The sequence below is a fragment of the Hemiscyllium ocellatum genome, chromosome 36 (assembly GCF_020745735.1).
Source record: "Hemiscyllium ocellatum isolate sHemOce1 chromosome 36, sHemOce1.pat.X.cur, whole genome shotgun sequence".
NCBI classification, from domain to species: domain Eukaryota; kingdom Metazoa; phylum Chordata; class Chondrichthyes; order Orectolobiformes; family Hemiscylliidae; genus Hemiscyllium; species Hemiscyllium ocellatum.
In genome coordinates this window covers 26,783,875-26,802,940 of record NC_083436.1, presented here as the reverse complement: position 1 = coordinate 26,802,940, position 19,066 = coordinate 26,783,875, and the positions used below count along the sequence as shown (strand labels likewise).

Here is a 19,066-nt window from a genome sequence, read left to right as displayed (position 1 = left end):
GCTTGGTTATGGAGAGAGATTAGTTACTCTAGTTCAGAAGGAAAGGGACTGCTTTAACCTTGATCCATGAGAATTGTTTGTATGCCTCACTGCTTAATTCATCTAGTAAATTGGTTCACACAGTCCCTGCCATTGAGAAATTTCATGTCGAAAGTTGATGCTTGATTCCAGTTTGTTAAACGCAAAATTTTAGAGGTAACAATTTAAAATGTTGTAAAAAGACTTTGAATCAGTATGGTGGTTTAGTTTACTATTGTGAAATGAGGATTTTTAAATTCATTCATGGAATGAGGGTAAACCAGCATTCATTGTTCATCCCCCATTGCCAGCTGAACCAACTGGCTTGTTAGGATCATTTCAGAGGACCTTCATCAACTGCACTACATGTCTGGTAAATTAGGTAAGAAAAACAAAATCAAGAACTAACAGAAGTAGGCAATTCAGCATCTTGAGCCTGCTCTGCCGTTGAATACGATCATGGTTGATGTCATTTTAGCCTCAACTTCACTTTTCTGCCTGCTATCCAAACTCTTCAACCCATTATTAATTAAAAATTGATCTTAGATTCTGAGACACTGAATAACTTATCACAGTCTGGGGTAGAGAATTACATAAGTAGATGAACATTTGAGAGGTTATTTCTCACTCTTTTTAAATCTGTTACCCTTAGCCTAAAACTAGACTGCACATTCTAGATTGCCTCACATGTGGGAACATCTGCTCCATTTCCACTTTATCAATTATCTTCATCTTCTTATACATTTCAGCTAGCGCTTCTCTTGTTCTTCATAACTCCAGGGAATGTGGGCCTAAACGGCCCAATCCTTTTGCCACACTTAGATGTTGAAGTTGCTCATGTACCAGGGAGCCTTCAACTTCAAGCCTCAACTGCAAAGCAACAGTGAACTGAAGGCCAATAAAATGTCTGCTAGAATGCTAGACTCCATGTAGGTGCCCCAGTTTTCCAAACTGAGACATGCACTAAGAATTGTGTCATGGTTGGGAGCTACATTCTGATGTGAGAGACAAAAAAATGTTGCAAATGCTGAAATCCAAAGTAACCAGGCAGGAGGCTGGAAGAACATAGTAAGCCAGGCAGCATCAAGGGGTAGAGAAGTGGATGTTTCGGGTGTAACCCTTCAGGATGCAAGAAGGTTTACAACTGAAATGTCAAGTTCTCCACGTCCTTGCTGCCTGGCTAGTTGTGTTCTTCCAACATTCTGGTGTGAACAATTATTTTCAGAACTTTCTGGAAAAGGATTTCTGCATTCAAAATTTTGATGAGAATTTGGAACAGCAATTGCAAATAGCAACATAGTCATAACATCTTCATTACCAACAGTCATAGGTTTGCTTAAGGCAAAGCAACCTCAGCTGTCACATTTAAGGCAGGTGAGTTGAGTGTTTTCATGTTGATTCGCCAAGCAGGCAGGTGGGGTATTTGTTTCATACTTCATCCAAGCAACATGCCTGACAGTGTGGTGTGGTCCACTGGAGTTTGTGATTTTAATGCTTAATCTGTAGAGTAGAGTTTTTGCATGTGACTCAGGCAAGAGTGTCACAGATAGGTCCCAGTAATAGGCTTCAGAATTATATAAAAAGGCATGATCAAGCAGTCAGAGGCACTGTCAATTTTTGTATACCAGAACTAGGTGTAATAAGTATGAGTCTGCCTAATAGGAAATTCAATGGTTAAAATAAGAATTTAATTTCACATGTAATTGCACAGTCCTAGTTTTTCATTTAATAGAAAATGCCTAAATCTGCAAAAACTGGAAGGCGGTTCTTGTTTGTGAGGATGTTCATTGAAAAGTGCAGGAATACCAGAAATCACATCAGGGTATAGGTTCAGTAAGGCAGTCAGATCTCTGGTGACAGATTGTCTCCCAGCTGCATGACATAAATATTGAACTTGGAGATAATCCAGTGATAAACGAGTAGAATGATACCAAAAAGACGAAATTAGAGTTCTATTCCTTGGAGATAACACCAACCACCCTTTGCCATTTCTATGCAAGGAATAAGCCCTTCACAACAAACCTGTTTCAGAAATTGTACAATTCCAAAAGACCAGACATTGTTGAAATAAAGATTGAAAGCTTTGTTCTGGCATCAGTAAAACCAGGGTCAAATTGACCCGAAAAGTAATTGAACAAGTGGGTTGGATAGTAGGCTCGGGATTAGATTGATAGAGAAGTAGTGGCAGAGATTTAAGAGACTATTTCAGACAAATTATTCCCTTACTATGAACAAACTCTGAGAGCAAACCCTATCATCTGTTATAAACTAATGAAATCAATGAAAACCTCAAACTCTAGGAAAAGCACAACTGTGTGAAGAGAAGTGACAGGTCAGAATATGAAGATTCACACAATGACTAAAAAGGTTGCAAGGTTTGTAGCTCAGGTTGAGGTTTAGGGTGTAGGTTTGCTCGCTGAGCTGTAGGTTTGATATCCAGACGTTTCATTATCTGGTTAGGTAATATCATCAGTGGCGACCTCCAAGTGAAGCGAAGCTGTTGTCTCCTGCTTTCTATTTATATCTTTCTCCTGGATGAGGTTCCTGGGGTTTGTGGTCATGTCATTTCCTGTTCATGTGAGGGGTTGATAGATGGCATCCAGATCTGTTTGTTTATGGCATTGTGGTTGGAGTGCCAGGCCTCTAGGAATTCTCTGGCATGTCTTTGCTTAGCCTGTCCCAGGATAGATGTGTTGTCCCAATCGAAATGGTGTTTTTTCTTCATCCACGTGTAGGGCTACGAGGGAGAGAGGGTAGTGTCTTTTTGTGGCTAACAGGTGTTTGTGTATCCTGGTGGCTAACTTTCTTCCTGTTTGTCCTACGTAGTGTTTGTGGCAGTCCTTGCATGGAATTTTGTACATGACATTAGTTTTATCCATGGGTTGTACTGGGTCTTTTAATTTTATTAGATTTTGTTTGAGAGTGTTGGTGGGTTTGTGTGCTACTAGGATTCTGAGGGGTCTTAGTAGTCTATAGTAGCACACAAAACCACCAGCACTCTAAAATAAAATCTAACAAACTTAAAAGACCCAGTACAACCCATGGACAAAACTAATGTCATGTACAAAATTCCATGCAACGACTGCCACAAACACTACGTAGGACAAACAGGAAGAAAGTTAGCCACCAAGCTATACGAACACCTGCTAGCCACAAAAAGACATGAACCTCTCTCCCTCGTAGCCCTATACACGGATGAAAAAAACCACCATTTCGACTGGGACAACACATCTATGCTGGGACAGGCTCAGCAAAGACATGCCAGAGAATTCCTAGAGGCCTGGCACTCCAAACACAACGCCATAAACGAATATAGATCTAGATAACATTTATCAACCCCTCAGAAAATGAACAGGAAATGAAATCACCACAAACCCCAGGAACCCCGTCCAGGAGAAAGATATAAATAGAAAGAAGGAGACAACAGCTTCGCTTCACTTGGAGATCGTCACTGATGATGTTACCTAGCCAGGTAATGAAACGTCTGGATATCAAACCTACAGCTCAGTGAGCAAACTGACACCCTAAACTAAAAAGGTTATTCAGGAAGGAAATCCAAACGTGAAAGATTCTAGCTAGGTTTATAAAACAGTGAGTTTTTTTATGCTTTTATTCCTTTAAAATAACTACATAGTATGTTGGCCCTCTTGGACCATGAGAATGGGAAGTGAATATATAATAAGGAAATGGATGAAATTAACAAAAGTTTTGCTCGTAGAGAGTCCCTTGTTGGGCGCAGGAATGATAGATGATTGGGAGCAGCTGGAAATGTGGAATTTGGAACTCGGGTCAGCCATGATCTCATTGAATGACAGAGCAGACGTGGGCTGAATTACTGACTTCTGCATGTAAATCATGCATGGTTGACTATACAGTTAACACCAGTCTTGATCAACAGTTTAGATATGATTTGAAGATGTTAATGCTCGTGGCTTTACAGAAGTTTAAACTCAGCAAAAATGGCTCTCAAGTGGTGCTAGTCTCTTAACAGAGCAATACCCCATTCCTATTTTGATCACAGCACAATGGCTGTTTCTAAAACTTAAATTTCTGAAGAGACAAATGTAATTCATCTTCACAATGGAAGCAGCAAGTGAAGTGAGAAGCCTGACTACATTTCGCTTAGACTGTCCCCCACTTAACAATCTCTTGTAGAGGGACAAGAATGGCAGCTTAATAATATGGCATTTTCATGTTTTAGGTGAGGTAGAGAAGTGTGTAGAAGAGGTGAGGAAGTTGCATTACTGGTTAGGGAGAATATCACAGCTATGTTGAGCAAGGATGCCTTGGAAGGCTCATCCCGTGAGGCCATTTGGGCAGAATTCTGCAATAGGAAATGTGCAATCACTTGGGTAATGTGCTACAGCATCCCAACAGCCAGCTGGAGACATAAACAGATATGTATGTGAGCCTATGGAAACATTTTTACAAGTTGGTAATTTTTAATTCTTCCCCTAATAATATTGCCTGGGACTCTTAATACCAGCATCTTGGATGGGGGTGAAATTTGTTAGGTCCATCCAGGAAAGTTTTTCTTAAAACAATATGTAAATTGAGAAGGGGCCAAGTTAGACCTGGTATTTAGGAATTTGCCCACTCAAGTGATTTAAGTTTCAGTGGGGGAGCGTTTTGGGAATAGTGATTTTGTAATTCCCTCAGTTTTAAGTTACATCTATAAGTGCAAGAGTGGTGTATGGTTGAAAGTACTAAACTGTGGGAAGGCTACCTTCCACAATATTAGGCAGGAGCTGGGGAATGTAAACTGAGGGAAGCTGTTTGAGGATAAATCCACATCTGTGAAATGGAAGTCTTTCTAAGGCCAGTTGATATCCAGGAGTTCAGGAGCAGCATTTCATGTGAAAATGAAGAATATGACAAGATGTGAGAACCTTGGATAACAAGAAATTTAGCTTTGCAAAGGAAAAAGAGGTTTAAGAAATGGGAGGCAGCATTTTTGAATATAAAGAAGCAAAGGACTTAAACAAGAAGCATTAGAAGGGAACATAAAGTGTCCTTGGCAAACAGATTAAGCAAAATCCCAGGGTATGTTGACCATATTTAAGGAGCACGAGGGTAGATGGGGAATGGTTAGGTCAACTCGGGGCTAAAGAGACAATTTATGAATGGAGTTGAAGAAAGTGGGTGAGGTCCTTCATGAACACTCCCTTGCATCACTCTTCAGAAAGGAGAAGGACATGGTAGATAGTGAGTTGAGAGGATGGTTTGAGAATGTTTTTAGGGCATGTTGATATTTAAAAAACGAAGTGGTGCTGAGTATCTTGAAAAGTCGTTAGATCTCGTGGAATCACTCAGAATGGTGAGGGAGGAAATTGCTGGGGCCTTGTATGAAAACGTAATATCCTCTTAGTCATAGGAGAAAATCCCAGAGGATTAGAGAAAAGCTAATGTTCTTCCTTTGTTGAATAAACAGGCTGGTGAGCCTTGGGTCAATGGTAGGGAAATTATTGGAGGAGGTTCTTGCAGGACAGGATTTACTCTCGTTGGATAGATATGGACTGATTAGCAATAAGCAGTATGTCTTTGTGATGGGTAGTCACGTTTCTCAAACTTGGTTGAGTTTCCTTTTGGGGAAATGACCAAGATAATTGAGGGCAGTAGTGGATTGTCTACGTGGACTTCAGCAAGATCTTGAAGGTCCCTCGTGTTAGGCTGATGCACAAAGTGAAGTTAAACGGGGTCTGTGGTGAGCTGGTAAGGTGGATATAGAACTAGCTAGGCCATAGTAGAGGAAGCATGTTTCTCAGGTAGTGTGATTTGAGAGTTTGTGGACAACACAAAGATTGGGGAAGCTGTGAATAGTGAGAAGGATTGCCATACGTTATGGGAAGATATAGGCTGGAGATTTGGACAGAGAAATGCCATATGGAATTCCGACAAATGCAAGGTTATGCATTTTGGGATACTTAATACAGGAGTGAAAATGTGCAGTAAATGCTAGAACCCTTAGAAGCAACGACATGCTGACTGATTTCGATGTTTTGGTCCCTGAAAGTGGCAACACAGGATAAGGGAGTCAAGAAGTCGTATGAAGTATGCTTTCACTGGCTGATGTGCAGAGAGTATGAACATTGGCAGATCAGGTTCTACTGTATAAAACTTAAGTTATACAACTTCTGGAATAAATGTGTTCATTTTCTGGTTGCCACATTACCAGAAAGATGTGGAATGTGGAGGCTTTGGAGAGTGTAGAAAAAATGGTTTACCAGGATGCTGCATGATTTGACACGAGTTCACGGTCTTCTCTGGAATAAGTTTCTCAATGAGCTATTTACAGAGGGACCTCAATTATCCGAAAATTGATTATCCAAACAGAATCTGAAGGTCCCGTGAAACCGTTATAACAAAGTGGTGTTACCGACAATGGTGTCACCTTTGCGTCTTTTGTTAACAGTACAGGGTAAACGAGGGTTATCCGCACTGAAGATCTGCAAATCTTACGTAAAAGATGTTAATGACACTGGTGCAACAATCTCCAGTTAGTCAATTGTAGCAGTGTTAAAATAATTTTAACAGACAATAGTGCAACGATTGCATCTTTATTTTAACTGTGGAATACAGGGGGATACTTGCACTGAAGATGACGTGCAAGCATTGCAGCAATGAAGTGTTAATGACACTGACTTAGTCATTCAATTGTCGCAGTGTTGAAAGAATTTTAACACACGAAAATGACTGAAATGCTGAAGGATTTAAAATGCATGACAAAATCAATGGTGTCTTCATTCACTGCCTTTTTTGAGTTCACATCTGGTGTCACTGTTCGTTGTACATAGTTACCACATTTGAGAAGAGAAAGAGGACCACAGTGACACTTGAACAGAAAAGTGAGATTTTACAGCATCTGGATTGTGGCGAAAAGGCATTGAAGATTGCACAGGAGTACAACATTGGGATAGTGACAGTGTCTGACATCAGGAAAGCAAGACCAGTGATTGAGAAATTGATCAGCCAAAGTGACACGGTAAATGCTCTTAAAAGCAAATACATGAAGCCAGCAAATGATGAGCAAGTTGGCCAAGCTGTATTTTTGTGATTTTTCACATCAGCATGAAAAGGGAATTTCTGTATTTGGCCCAATGGTACTAGAAAAAGCTTCCAGTTCCTACGAATGACTCCATACCGGTGAAGTCTGATTACAGTGCATCATTGGGCTGGTTACAGCATTTCAAACATTGTCGCAACTTTAGGCAACTCAGTGTTCTGGAGAGCAGAAGTCCATGGATGACAGCACAGTGGAAGGCAACAGACTGAAATTGCAATCCATCATTCATGAAGGAAAATGAACATGAGTAATTGTACAATGCTGCTGAAAGTGGATTGTTCTGGTGTGCCCTGCTGGATAAAACACTTGGGTCCAGTGTGGAAAAGCAGGTGTTGGGACATAAAGTGCAGAAGGATTGCATCGCAATTTTCCCTTGTGTCAGCACCACCGGCACTCATAAATTACTGCGTGTCTGCTTTGGGCAATGTGCTAACCCATGTTATTTCAAGAACCTGAGACAAGAACTTGTTTCTTGTGAAGTACAAAGCACAAAATAAGGCAGGGAAGACATATCCACTTGTATTGTCTTGGTTCCATGAAGATTTCATACCTGTCATATCACATTTTTGGCAAGCGCTGGACTTGATCAACCCACCCTTCAGCTTGTTGACAATGAGGGGGAACACACTGAAAGGCAGCCAGTTAGAATCAGCAGATGGAGCTATCAAGTGATTTTTTTTTCCCCTACCCAACACCACTTCAAGGTTACAGCCGCTCGATCAGGGAATCATTGCAATTATGAAAAAATATTATTGCTGTGACATGTTGAGTGCCATTCTGGGTGAAGACCATGCAGGGGAAGGACTGCAGGAAATTATGAAGGCATTCACTGTCAAGGATGCTGTGTTCACAATTGCTGAATTTTGGGACTGCGTCAAGCCATTGACAATCAGTGTGTTGGTATGATGGCTTGCGTGTTCGGAGCTGTGCCAGTGAAGAGGACACACCTGTTCAGAATGCAGGCCAACCACTGACGTTGCTGAAAACTGCAGACAGCTGGGTTTAGGAGACTTTGTAGAGTCTGAGATTGATGTTTGGGTGAACTATGACAAGGACGTAGGAACAGAGACACTGATAGTCAATGTAGTCACAGAAGAACAACAAGAATATATGGATGGCGTCGGTATCAAGGAAAATCTGATGCTGATACCACCTCCAATCCCTTTTAATGAAGCTATTAACAGTTTAACTTTTCATGAAGTGCTACAAAGCACAAGATTAAGTTGATGCATCTTCACCAAATGTTACTGTTTGCAAAAAAAGAAAAGACAGCAGCACCTCCAGCTACAGCGGCTGGGTATTTTCTTCAGAAATGATAACTAACCTCCACCTCAATGAATTCTTTACTAAACAGGTACAGAAAAAGTGACCTGATTTGTAAAATGTCATGAAGTTTTAAGCAATATCCAGTGTTTCACAAATTTTAGCAATTGAATGAAATAAAAACTCTGTAAACATGCTTTTTAATGCAGTTATGGACTGTGCAGCTTCCTTTTGTTTAAGGTCAAATCAATTACCTGAATGAAAACCTGCCTGCCCCATAGACTTTGGATAATCGAGGTTAATTTGTAGTCATTTTACAGGAAGGAGCATCCAGATATGGCAACGTACATATGATTGTGTGACTGTTAAATCAGTTAATGTCAATAGCTAAGATTTAAACCATCTGGTGTTACACAATGAATGTTTTTAACCTTGTTAACTGGATTCATACAAGAGATACTTTTCCCCTTTCGTTAGCTGACCTTGCACAATGCTTCCAATATTGTTAAATAGCTCTATATATAGACTACTTATTTACCCTTGTTAACCCATCACCCTTGTCTCAGCACCCTATTGTTAATTAGAAGTTCTTATCTGATTCGTGCTTAGTTGAAACTCTTGTTTAACAAAACTCTGATCTTCACTCTTTTTCCCTTCTTACTTATACCGTATACACATTTTCAACAGAAGTTTACTGTATTTTGCGAGGGATCAGTCGAATGGATAATGATGTTTTTCACAGGGTAGACTGTCCATTACTAGTGAACATGTGGATTTAAGGTGAAAGGAAAAATGTTGAAAGGTGATGTGAGAAGATAAAGTGTCCAGAATACAGTACCAAAGGAGGTGGCAGAAGCAGATACAAGAATGTTTGAGGAATCTTGACAGATACATGAAAAGACAGAGTGGATACAGTGTGGATAGAGGCTAAGGGTTTTTAGTTTAGAAAGGAGTCGTGTATCAGCACAGGCTTGGTTTGGCCAAAGGGCCTATTCCTGTCCTGTACTGGCATTTATTTTTTGTTCCTTAGCAAAGTTTCCTCTGTCATTAACGCTGCTGTCTCACAGCGTGGGGGACCTGGATTCAATTCCAGCCTCTGGCGACTGTGTAAAGTTTGCACGTTCTCTTGTGTCTGCATGGGTTTCCTCCAGGTGCTCTGGTTTCCTCCCACAATCCAAAAATGTGCAGGTTAGGTGGATTGGACAAGCTCAATTGCCCATAGTGTTCAGGGATGTGCCTATTAGGTGCATTAGTCAGGGGTAAATATAGGATAACAGGGTCGGGGAATGGGTCTGGATGGGTTTCTCTTTGGAGGGTTGATGTGGATTTGTTTGGGCCAAAGGGCCTGTTTCCACACTAGAGATTCTATGATAATTAGACGAAAAGACCCATTCACCCACGTCACAGGAATAATTAAACTTAATGAAATATTTGAAGATTTACAACTGAATGAACAATGGAGTGGTAAGGTGTAGAATGGTCATGAGATAAGGTTTTTAAAAATCATTGCTTTCTCAGGCTGTTCTGTTGTCTATGCTTAAAATTGTTCCAGTAATATTTCCTTTTGGAGTCTTCTCCAACTTTCCTTTGCTTGAGTCTTGGGTTTTTGCATTTGGTTGCATGGATTGCAGTGCATGTTTAACCAGAGCGGAAAGTACAACTCCAGGATTCTCCAGTTTGCACTGTTTCTCAACATTGTAACGCAGCCTCAACTTCCCGAATTTCTGAATCTAATGAATATCTGTTTCTTTGGTTTGCAAAATTTAGAAGTTACCTTACAATGCAGATGAAGCATGTCATCGTCCTTAAACAGGAAGAGACAATAACTATATTTTTCCCTTTGATGGATCGGGAGGAGATCTGCTAAGGAAAGTGATTTAGGTTATTTGCTGGATGTTGGGAGATTGCACAGATTAATCAGTGTTTATCATGTTGATGTGAACGCTAGGGATGTTTTCCAGTGATAAGAGTACCCCGGTTATTTAAATGGCAAAATGGTTCACCCTCCACAGATCAAATGCTCTCGTGTACAGCTGTAAAAGATCGTTAAATGTAGTTTTACATGCTATCTTAACAAAAGGTATGACTTTCCATTGCAAAGTTATATGTCACATTTTCTATGATTTGAATTAAGACCATTAGTCATTTCAACTTAGCAAGAACTAGTCTTATTATTCTGTGAAATCTGGGATAAAATTCCTGCAGGAATTCATTAATCAAAATTGGGCAGCATGGTGGCTCAGCGGTTAGTACTGCTGCCTTAGTGCCAGGGACCCAGGTTTGATTCCCGCCTCGGGCAGCTGTCTGTGTGGAGTTTGCACATTCTCGTTGACTGCGTGGGTTTCTTCCCAAGGTCCAAAAATGTGCAGGTTGTGGATTGGCCATGCTTAATTGCCCAGAGTGCCTAGGGATGTGTAGGTTAGGTAGATTAGCCATGGGAAGTATGGAGTTACAGGAATGGGGGTAGGGGCAAGGCAGTTAGTCTAACTGGGATGCTGTTTGCTGAGTCAGCATGGAATTATTGGGCTGAATGGCTTGATTCCACACTAGGGATTCTATTAAAGGAATGATGAAGCAAACTTTCCTGTATAAAGTGCACTTGGCATTAGTTGCTTTTTTTTCTTTTTAAAAAAAAATCTGTGTTTTTGCCTTGTGGATATTGGGAAATGGGCATGTGATAGAGATGCATGTGATGAGCTTTCCAGAAGTCCTTATGCAGATGGAGTCAGAGTTTGGATATTTGAGTTATCTGGTTAATTACGTAGAAACTGCAAGATTTCAAACAGTGTCTAACTCCTGGATAACTATAAACATCTCACCTTGCCTCCCTCAAGCCGTTCACTTCCCTGACGAGGTTCATCCAAAGTTCTGACTTCCTAACACGATGATTCATCTGTTTCCCTTGTCACCTTCCTTACATTTCCATTTTTCTCTCTTGCCTCACTCATACATGTTCAAAAGCTACCTAAATGAAGCAGACATTTTCAGCATGTTAGTGAATGAACTCAGCAGAATGAATTTTTAAGAACATAGCATAGCTTGTCTGCCCTCAACAATTTAGAACTGCAAAGAAGTATACATTCCATTTTGTGTAGATGCGATGTTTTTCTCTTCAGAAACGAGGCATGTCCCAGCCAGAAATTAGTTTGATTGCTAGCCAAACATGTCGGAGTGGCAATGTTGTTATGACTGCCACGACTATGAAGATTTGGACCAAAATGTCTATAGCATTGGGGCAGAGCTTCTTGTTGTATTACTATTAGAATAAAGTAGTAGGAGATTGGTAACATGTTTTTAACACAAAACAAATGGTATTGTGCTTTGTAAATCCAGTGTAGGTTCATCCATTAACTGTATTGAGAACATGGAAAAATAGAGCCCTATGCCATAAAATATTTTTAATCTACTACTAGCGTGCTGTACATTTTTGCATAGGGTACTTGAATGAATCCGTGTAATTTTTGTGTAGAGTTGTATTCAATGGAGAGTTGTTATCAAGTAAACTGAATTCCCATCTCAATGGTAACAGATTTTCTTGCTACATTTCAGCATGTTTTAAGTCAAATAGTATCTTGTTGGTTCATGAAGATTTGAATCATGTTGTAGTAAATGTGCCTATTGAAAATCAACCAAGATGGGCATAAGCCAGTTCGATGCAAAAATCTTAATTCAGTTTTTTTAGAAAGGAAAATTATGGTAAGCTGTGGTGTCTGTGTATGTACAGCAATATTTGTGTTGATCTGCACTCTGGATAAGCTGGCTAAAATTATGTACCTGAAATACCAGATGTTCACTGTATTATTGCAATTTCCAAATATCCTTTTAGTCAGTTGAGGGTGCAAATGAGGAGAATGCTTTTTGGTGAGGTTTATTTAAGGCAAAGCTGCATCTTTGTTTGTCATTTATGCTGTAAATCAAGTTACAACAGTGATGTGTATTCCCCTAGCATTATGCATCTATTACTTCATGTGTTTTTGTGTGGACCTTGTGATTAACCAGCACACTCCTGGTCCCATAGATGACTTTAAAAAGGCTGCTGTGTATGGTTTTGTATTTGGACTTTAGAATAGTAGAACATAGTAGTTGTTTTCTTTTCAGAATAGTGCCATAACCCAGTCAATGTCAGAGAGCAGGGAACTTTCTGAATTTTTAGGAGAGGAAATGGTTTATGACGCAGTGTATGTTGAAGGCCATTTAGCTTGCTTTTAATTCCAGCAGAGTAGATCAGAAGAAAATAGCTTCTCTCTCAAACAGTGTATCAACCAGTTCAAGAAAAGTACAGTTACTTCAGTAGAGAAGCTTTTGGTTTGTGCACCTTTCGACCAGGAGTAGTTGATGTGGAAATCCTACAAGTATTGAAAGCTGAGAAATTGTTAAGCTCTGGTTTTGAAGTATTCACCAGAGAAGACTTCACAGTTCACCTTGAAGAACCGGGGGAGTCATTGAACTAAAAGATTTGATATAGAGGACTAATTTCTCTGGATTTGTATAACTAAAAGGTTGATGTTGGGGAATAGGTTAAAACTTTGTTTTGCTTGATAAGTAGGTTAACAATGTTTTAGTTTTGTGTAATAAACTTCTGTTAAAGAAACTCTGCAGCCTCATGTGAACGACCACCATGTTAAACAAATCTTTTGAACCACCCATCAGGCGAGATTTCATTCTGGGACCTGACTTGTTCAGTAGTACCATTAGATCAGATCATGACAAAGATTCCCATCTCAGTGTTGACTAGATGTGTCTATGCTTGTTTGGATTTATTGACTCAGAATTGTTTGAGCTAAAATTTAAATGAGTTTTGCTTGACTGTAGACTATTTCTCTATTATTTGTAGTCCCAAATTCGGTATTTTGAAGAGTAACTTTTCCAACCTCTTCTGTTTTCTCTTTCAGGCTCTACTGCAAGTAGTCCTATTGTAAAATCATGAAAGGCATGTGAAAGTTTCCGAACACAGGTGTGTTTTGAGAGTTGAGTAAATTTTGCCATCTGTCATGCCAATAGACTGAAACTTTGATCTATTGACTACTTGCAACCTGTATAAATGGTAGTCCAAGCAGTTGGTCTTCAGTTACACCTGGGGTGAGCAGCTCCAGATAATTATTCAATACCAGTAAGAAAAATGCTGCAAGAATTAAGAATGCCGACAACTTAGCTTCATGCATCCAACCTGTCCAGTTGTTGTGGAAGGCCCACCATCTGAGGGATCCTCAAGCTCTTGTCAAGGCCTCACATCTGCTCCTGAAATGTCTCTCTTTCAAGCTTTGGGTCCAGTGCAAACCTGGTTAGGACAAGAATTGGAGAAATGTGGGATTGATGCCATGATCTACACTCGATATGTCCTCAGTCTTCTGCTTCATGACAGTTATGATTATGACTTGCAGGAACAGGTATGCATTTACTTGACTTTTAAATGAATATTTTTAATCCTCAAATGACTTGTTTAGAATTTCACTATTCATGAAATAGTGTTTCCATGATTTAATATTTTGTTTGAGCATTGAATTTTATTTTTCAATTTATATTGAAAATATTTTGAGCTAGATATTTTCTGTAACTTCATCACAAACGAAGTAACTTGCTTGTGTTAATTTTTTTGAGGGGTCTTTTTATTCTGACCATGGTGCACAGAATTAATGTTTTTGTTCGCTATCAGATGTCAGAATGTATAACTACAGAGGAACATCGATTTATCCAAATGAAATGGGTGGGCACTATTTCGTTTGGATAATTGATTTCGTAAATTGGTTCCATGCCTCTCCTCTGGGGCTTGGAGTTTTCTGAAGTTTCCTTTTTCCTCACTCTGCTTGCCTTGCTCCCCTCTGTCTCAAGAGTTGGTTTCTGAGCAGACACGTACTTGTGTGTAAGGGACTGACAGCATTGCTGAAGCTTCCACACACACCCACCACCCCCCCCCCCTCCCAACCCCTCCGTTCAATGGGATTGACAGAATGAACACTTGCTATGTCCGTTCCCTGTTCAGGAGACGAGGCAGCAGCACATCGTGCATGAGCTTCCCCTGCCTCCCTGTTTGCTCCCACCCACGTCCGCGCCTCTACTGCCTCCTGGGGCAGTCAGACTCGGCACCAATGGTAAGACTGCTACTGCCTTGCTGTACAGGGCAATGTTGGAGAGATTATCAGGGGAAGGGGGATGTACGGTAGGGCGGAAGGTCTGTCATTTGGAGATGGTGCCTGGGCTCCCATCGATGTCCACTACTGTTCTCGGCAGCATTTCTGTAAGCTGAGTTTACTTTTAGTCATTGTCAACGAAAGCTGTGATTTGGTGTTGAAAACACTTCTTTGATGTAATTTTTCTATCGGGACCTTGAGCTCTTCAGATCATCTGAAATTTGGATAATCGAGGTTCTTCTGTAAACATTATAATTGTTAAATCTGGCTCCCCTTTCCCAAAATGCTATTGACAGGTCAGTTGAAAATTTGGCAACTGAAATTGATATTTTTTCCTAGCAAGGGTATTGATGCAAACAGAGTCAAGATAATCAGATACAACTGAACTACAGATTGGCCATGAATTTGTTGACCAAGTCAGAAGTCTTTCAACAGGTTATAGTCCGACAGGTTTATTTGAAATCCAAGCTTTTGAACATAACTCCTTTTGTCAGGTCAAGTGAAAGAGAAGCACAACTTATAGGTAGAAAGATGAAAAGATCTGAGTGGAGTGATCAAAAGTGAATCAAGTGTCAACAGCTGAATAACAAGCAAGGGAATGATCTATCAATTGGTTAAATGAGGCAGAGATAATTGGAAACAAATAAAAATAAGGTGATGCTGGAGACATTCCAAACAACTGGGTCTTAGATTTGCATGCCACGGGTCTAACCAAACTAATAAGTAATCCAAAACAGTACGAACTAATTAAGGTAGAGCGAAACAACTTATCGAGGTGATGGTGTCAGAACAGGAAGAAAGATGTTACAGAAGTGTGGTGGGTTGTGTAGTATGACATGAACCCAAGATCACTGTTGAAGTCATCTTCATGGGTATTGAACTTGGGCAGTCAGTTTCTGTTAGGCAATTCTGCATTGTTGTGTATCTTTTTGAAGGCTGTTTTAGAGGATGCTTAACCGAAGATCAGACATTGCTGTGTAATGTTCTATTTTGTCCAATACTTTCTTCAATGATTTTTTTGATTTGTTTTCAAGATAGTTTTCATTCAGGTTCCAACATTTTAGTGTGATTTTTAGCTCCGGGATGAAGGCAAAGTTTTTAAAATTTGTCTTGAGATGTGGGTGCCAACATTTGTCCATCACTAATTGTCCTTGAACTGAATGGCTTAGTAGCCCATTTCAGAGGGTAATTAGAGTCCACCAAATTGTTGTGGTTAGGACTCACATATGGACCAGACTCTGGTAAGGATGGTAGATTTAGTGTTTGAACTCATGTTCTGGAGCATTGGTTTACACCTCCCTGGATTAGTAATCCAGTGATATCACCAACACACCACATCTCAAGGGAGGTGTGGTGTGTTGGTGTTAATAATCAAGAGATTGGCAGAGCCAATTATAATTTGGGACTTCAAATTCGGCTCTGATCTTCAGCTCTCAAATAAGATATCATACGAGTGAATGAGCAAAGTTTCTTCAGTCAGTAATGTTTTCCCTACTTAAAGGATCAATTTTATTTTGGACGATAACTTGGCTATCCTTGATATGCCAAATCTATGTTTTACCTCTAATTTTTTTTAACCTGTTCTTTTGGTTTATAACGGTACATCTTTTTGCCAGCTCCTTAAGTTCACAAAATGCTTTCCTTCCTATCTTATCTGCAAATTGAATGCTCATGTCTTTGCTCCCCATCTAAATAATTGCTGAAAAGTGGAGAAAGTTGGGATCTCAGCATGACCCTGACAGGTTTCTGTGCATCATACCCTGCCAATGAGATAAAACTTCATTATCATTGAATGATAGAATCCTTACAGTGTGGAAACAGGCCGTTTGGCCCAATAAGTCCACACCGACCCTCCAAAGAGTAACCCACCCAGACCCATTCCCCTACCCTATTATTCTATATTTACCCCTGACTAATGCACCTAACCTACCCATCCCTGAACGCTGTGGACAATTTAGTCTGGCCAATTCACCTAAAGTGCATATCTTTGAATTGTGGGAGGAAACTGGAGCATCCGGAGGGAACCCACACAAACTCCGTAAGCAGCCACTCGAGGCTGGAATTGAACTCTGGTCCCTGGTATTGAGGCAGCAGTGTTAACCACTGAGTCACTGTGCTGCCTTAAGGCAAGACATAAATCAGAGCACCATTACTGAGTAGTGCTGCTCCAGTTGTCGTGCAGCGAATGGCAAAGGATGGTTTCAGTACAATTCTGGTTTGTGGGCTCAGCATACTCCTGCTGTGCCACTTAAGCATACTGTGTTCTGCCTGCCAGCCAGCCAATTTTCTATCCATGCTCATGTATTACCCATGACACAATGTGCTTTTATTTCTGCAATAACGTCTGATGTGGCACATTTAAATGTTTCATTGAAAAACAAGTACAACTCATTTCCCTTCTCCCTTTTTAGCCATTGTACTTTGAGTAAATCGCCACAAGTTACCTTTAATTTGGCTACTTATTCTGAAATCTCTCAAGTACTGAAAAAATGATTTAAAATTTTATTGCATGTAGCAACCATAATAAGACCCCTCAACCTCACAACCTGATTTTTAATGTGGCTGTTACCTGATTAATGGTGGAATCTGGCCTGGATTCCAACTCCAATTGCCTGTCTTTGGAATTGTCAGGGAACACTGCATCCTTTTGCAGTGTTCTTTGAAGTTCTGTTACCAAATTGTTCTGATGGTGGATTCTTATGCAATTTTCCCTTCCATATTTGTGGTGTGACATAATTGGCAATTGAATAGATTCAGTCATCCCCACCAATGATATTTCTGGAGACCTCGTCTACAGGTTGCTGCCTTATTAGCTGCTCCCCTGTTCCTTGTTACATTTGGAGTTAGCTGTCTGTTTCAAACAGATTTTTCCTGCAATTACCCTGCAATTTCAAGATCTTTCTTAGGCTGCAGATTATCAAGTAGTGTTATCTTCTCACTCCCAGGAAACAGTTTTTTGTTTCAACAACTCCTTCCTGTGAATGGTTAATTTGCATGCTTTAATAATTCCTTTATAACAGTTTCTCCTTACTCCTCTTCATCTGGCGAAACATTTTATTCCAGAAAGATTTGATGCTGATCCTTTGAATCCATGGAGTTAAACTTTTGAACTTTATAGTATCACAACATGTTACTCCTTCAAAGAAATTAATTTGTTAAGCATGAATTTTTCCCTTCCCAAATCCATGATGACTCCTGATTTTTTAACACTGCTTACAGGGAAACTAAAGGTAATGATCCGTTATAATACGACAGTCAATCCAACTGGCCTGTATCTTTTTTTATATACCACCTTCCCTTGCTCAAACATAAGGGTGATATATGAACCTGACAATCTTATGAAACCTTTTTTGATTTTCTTTGTTAATTCTTTCTCTTTATTTAAATTTTGTCATTCACTGCCATCCTTCTATAAACTGACTAATTGTCAGATCTGCCATTCACTTTTCTGCAGCAAGCTTGATGTTTTCCCTAAACACTGTCTACGGTGGGTCCTCCCTTTTAGGATTTTCTTTATAGTAGGAATATACTTATTCTCAGTATTGAAATATTCACTGGCAGACTTTTTAAGGGACTATGTATTCAATCTTAACATGGTTCCTACTACTTAGGGATAATTGAGGACTGCAGATTAGTCGAGAATATGTTGCTAGAAAAGCACAGCAGGTTCAACAGCATCAGAGGAGCAGGTGAATCCTGCTAAGGGCTGCCTTTTACAGAGATCTTCATTCATCTGGTCACAACACTACATTACATCAAATCTAATATAACCTTCTAAGGAAATATTTTTGAGGTTGTCTGCTTTGATATTTATAAAGGTCTATGCTCAGCTTGTTTTAGTGTTTTGATGACTTTTGAAGCAGTGAAGTTTAAAAATAAAATAAAAGTTAATGTGTTCATTGAAATCTGCAATCCCCTTGCCTGTTCTATAGTAGCTGAAAATGTGTTGCTGAAAATGCGCAGCAGGTCAGGCAGCATCCAGGGAACAGGAGGTTCGCCGTTTCGGGCATAAGCCCTTCTTCAGGAATTGTTTAGTATTCAGCTATTTGTTTAATATCCAAATTTCTGTCCATATTAAGCTACATCTTTATTTATTGGAGTATGCATAGGGAAATATCTGAAATTTGACTTGAATTTGTGCCAATAGTTAACTTGATATGTTGTTTTGAATGAACCTTTGTTAATTATATTTTGTGATATCTCAAGGTTCTTCCTCATTACCTTTTTTAAAAAAAAAACCTTTCTACTAATTCAGTCCTCCGGCATTGAGCCAAAATCATGGTCCTTGTGTGCACCATTTTGAGATTATATTTCCCTGTGCCTATGTAGTCAAGTGTGTGGGGTATGTTGAACAGGTGCCTTTAAATTTATATTCAACTCGTGATATATTACTGTTATCGATCTTTGGAGATAATGTTAGATTAGATTAGACTTACAGTGTGGAAACAGGCCCTTCGGCCCAACAAGTCCACACCGACCCGCCGAAGCGCAACCCACCCATACCCCTACATTTACCCCATTACCTAACACTACGGGCAATTTAGCATGGCCAATTCACCTGACCCGCACATCTTTGGACTGTGGGAGGAAACCG

At 39.9% G+C, this 19,066-nt stretch overlaps 1 protein-coding gene across 5 annotated transcripts in view; it reads left to right on the top strand.

The window, feature by feature from the left end:
- The window catches only part of kiaa0232 (KIAA0232 ortholog), a 137,240-nt gene that overhangs the window by 26,004 nt on the left and 92,170 nt on the right, over positions 1-19,066 (top strand). For all 5 annotated transcript variants that reach the window (XM_060851792.1, XM_060851793.1, XM_060851795.1 and 2 more), the window contains one exon: positions 13,237-13,731. In XM_060851792.1, the coding sequence (XP_060707775.1) occupies positions 13,501-13,731 (231 nt within the window). In that variant the 5' untranslated portion in view covers positions 13,237-13,500. The remainder of the gene's footprint in view (positions 1-13,236; positions 13,732-19,066) is intronic.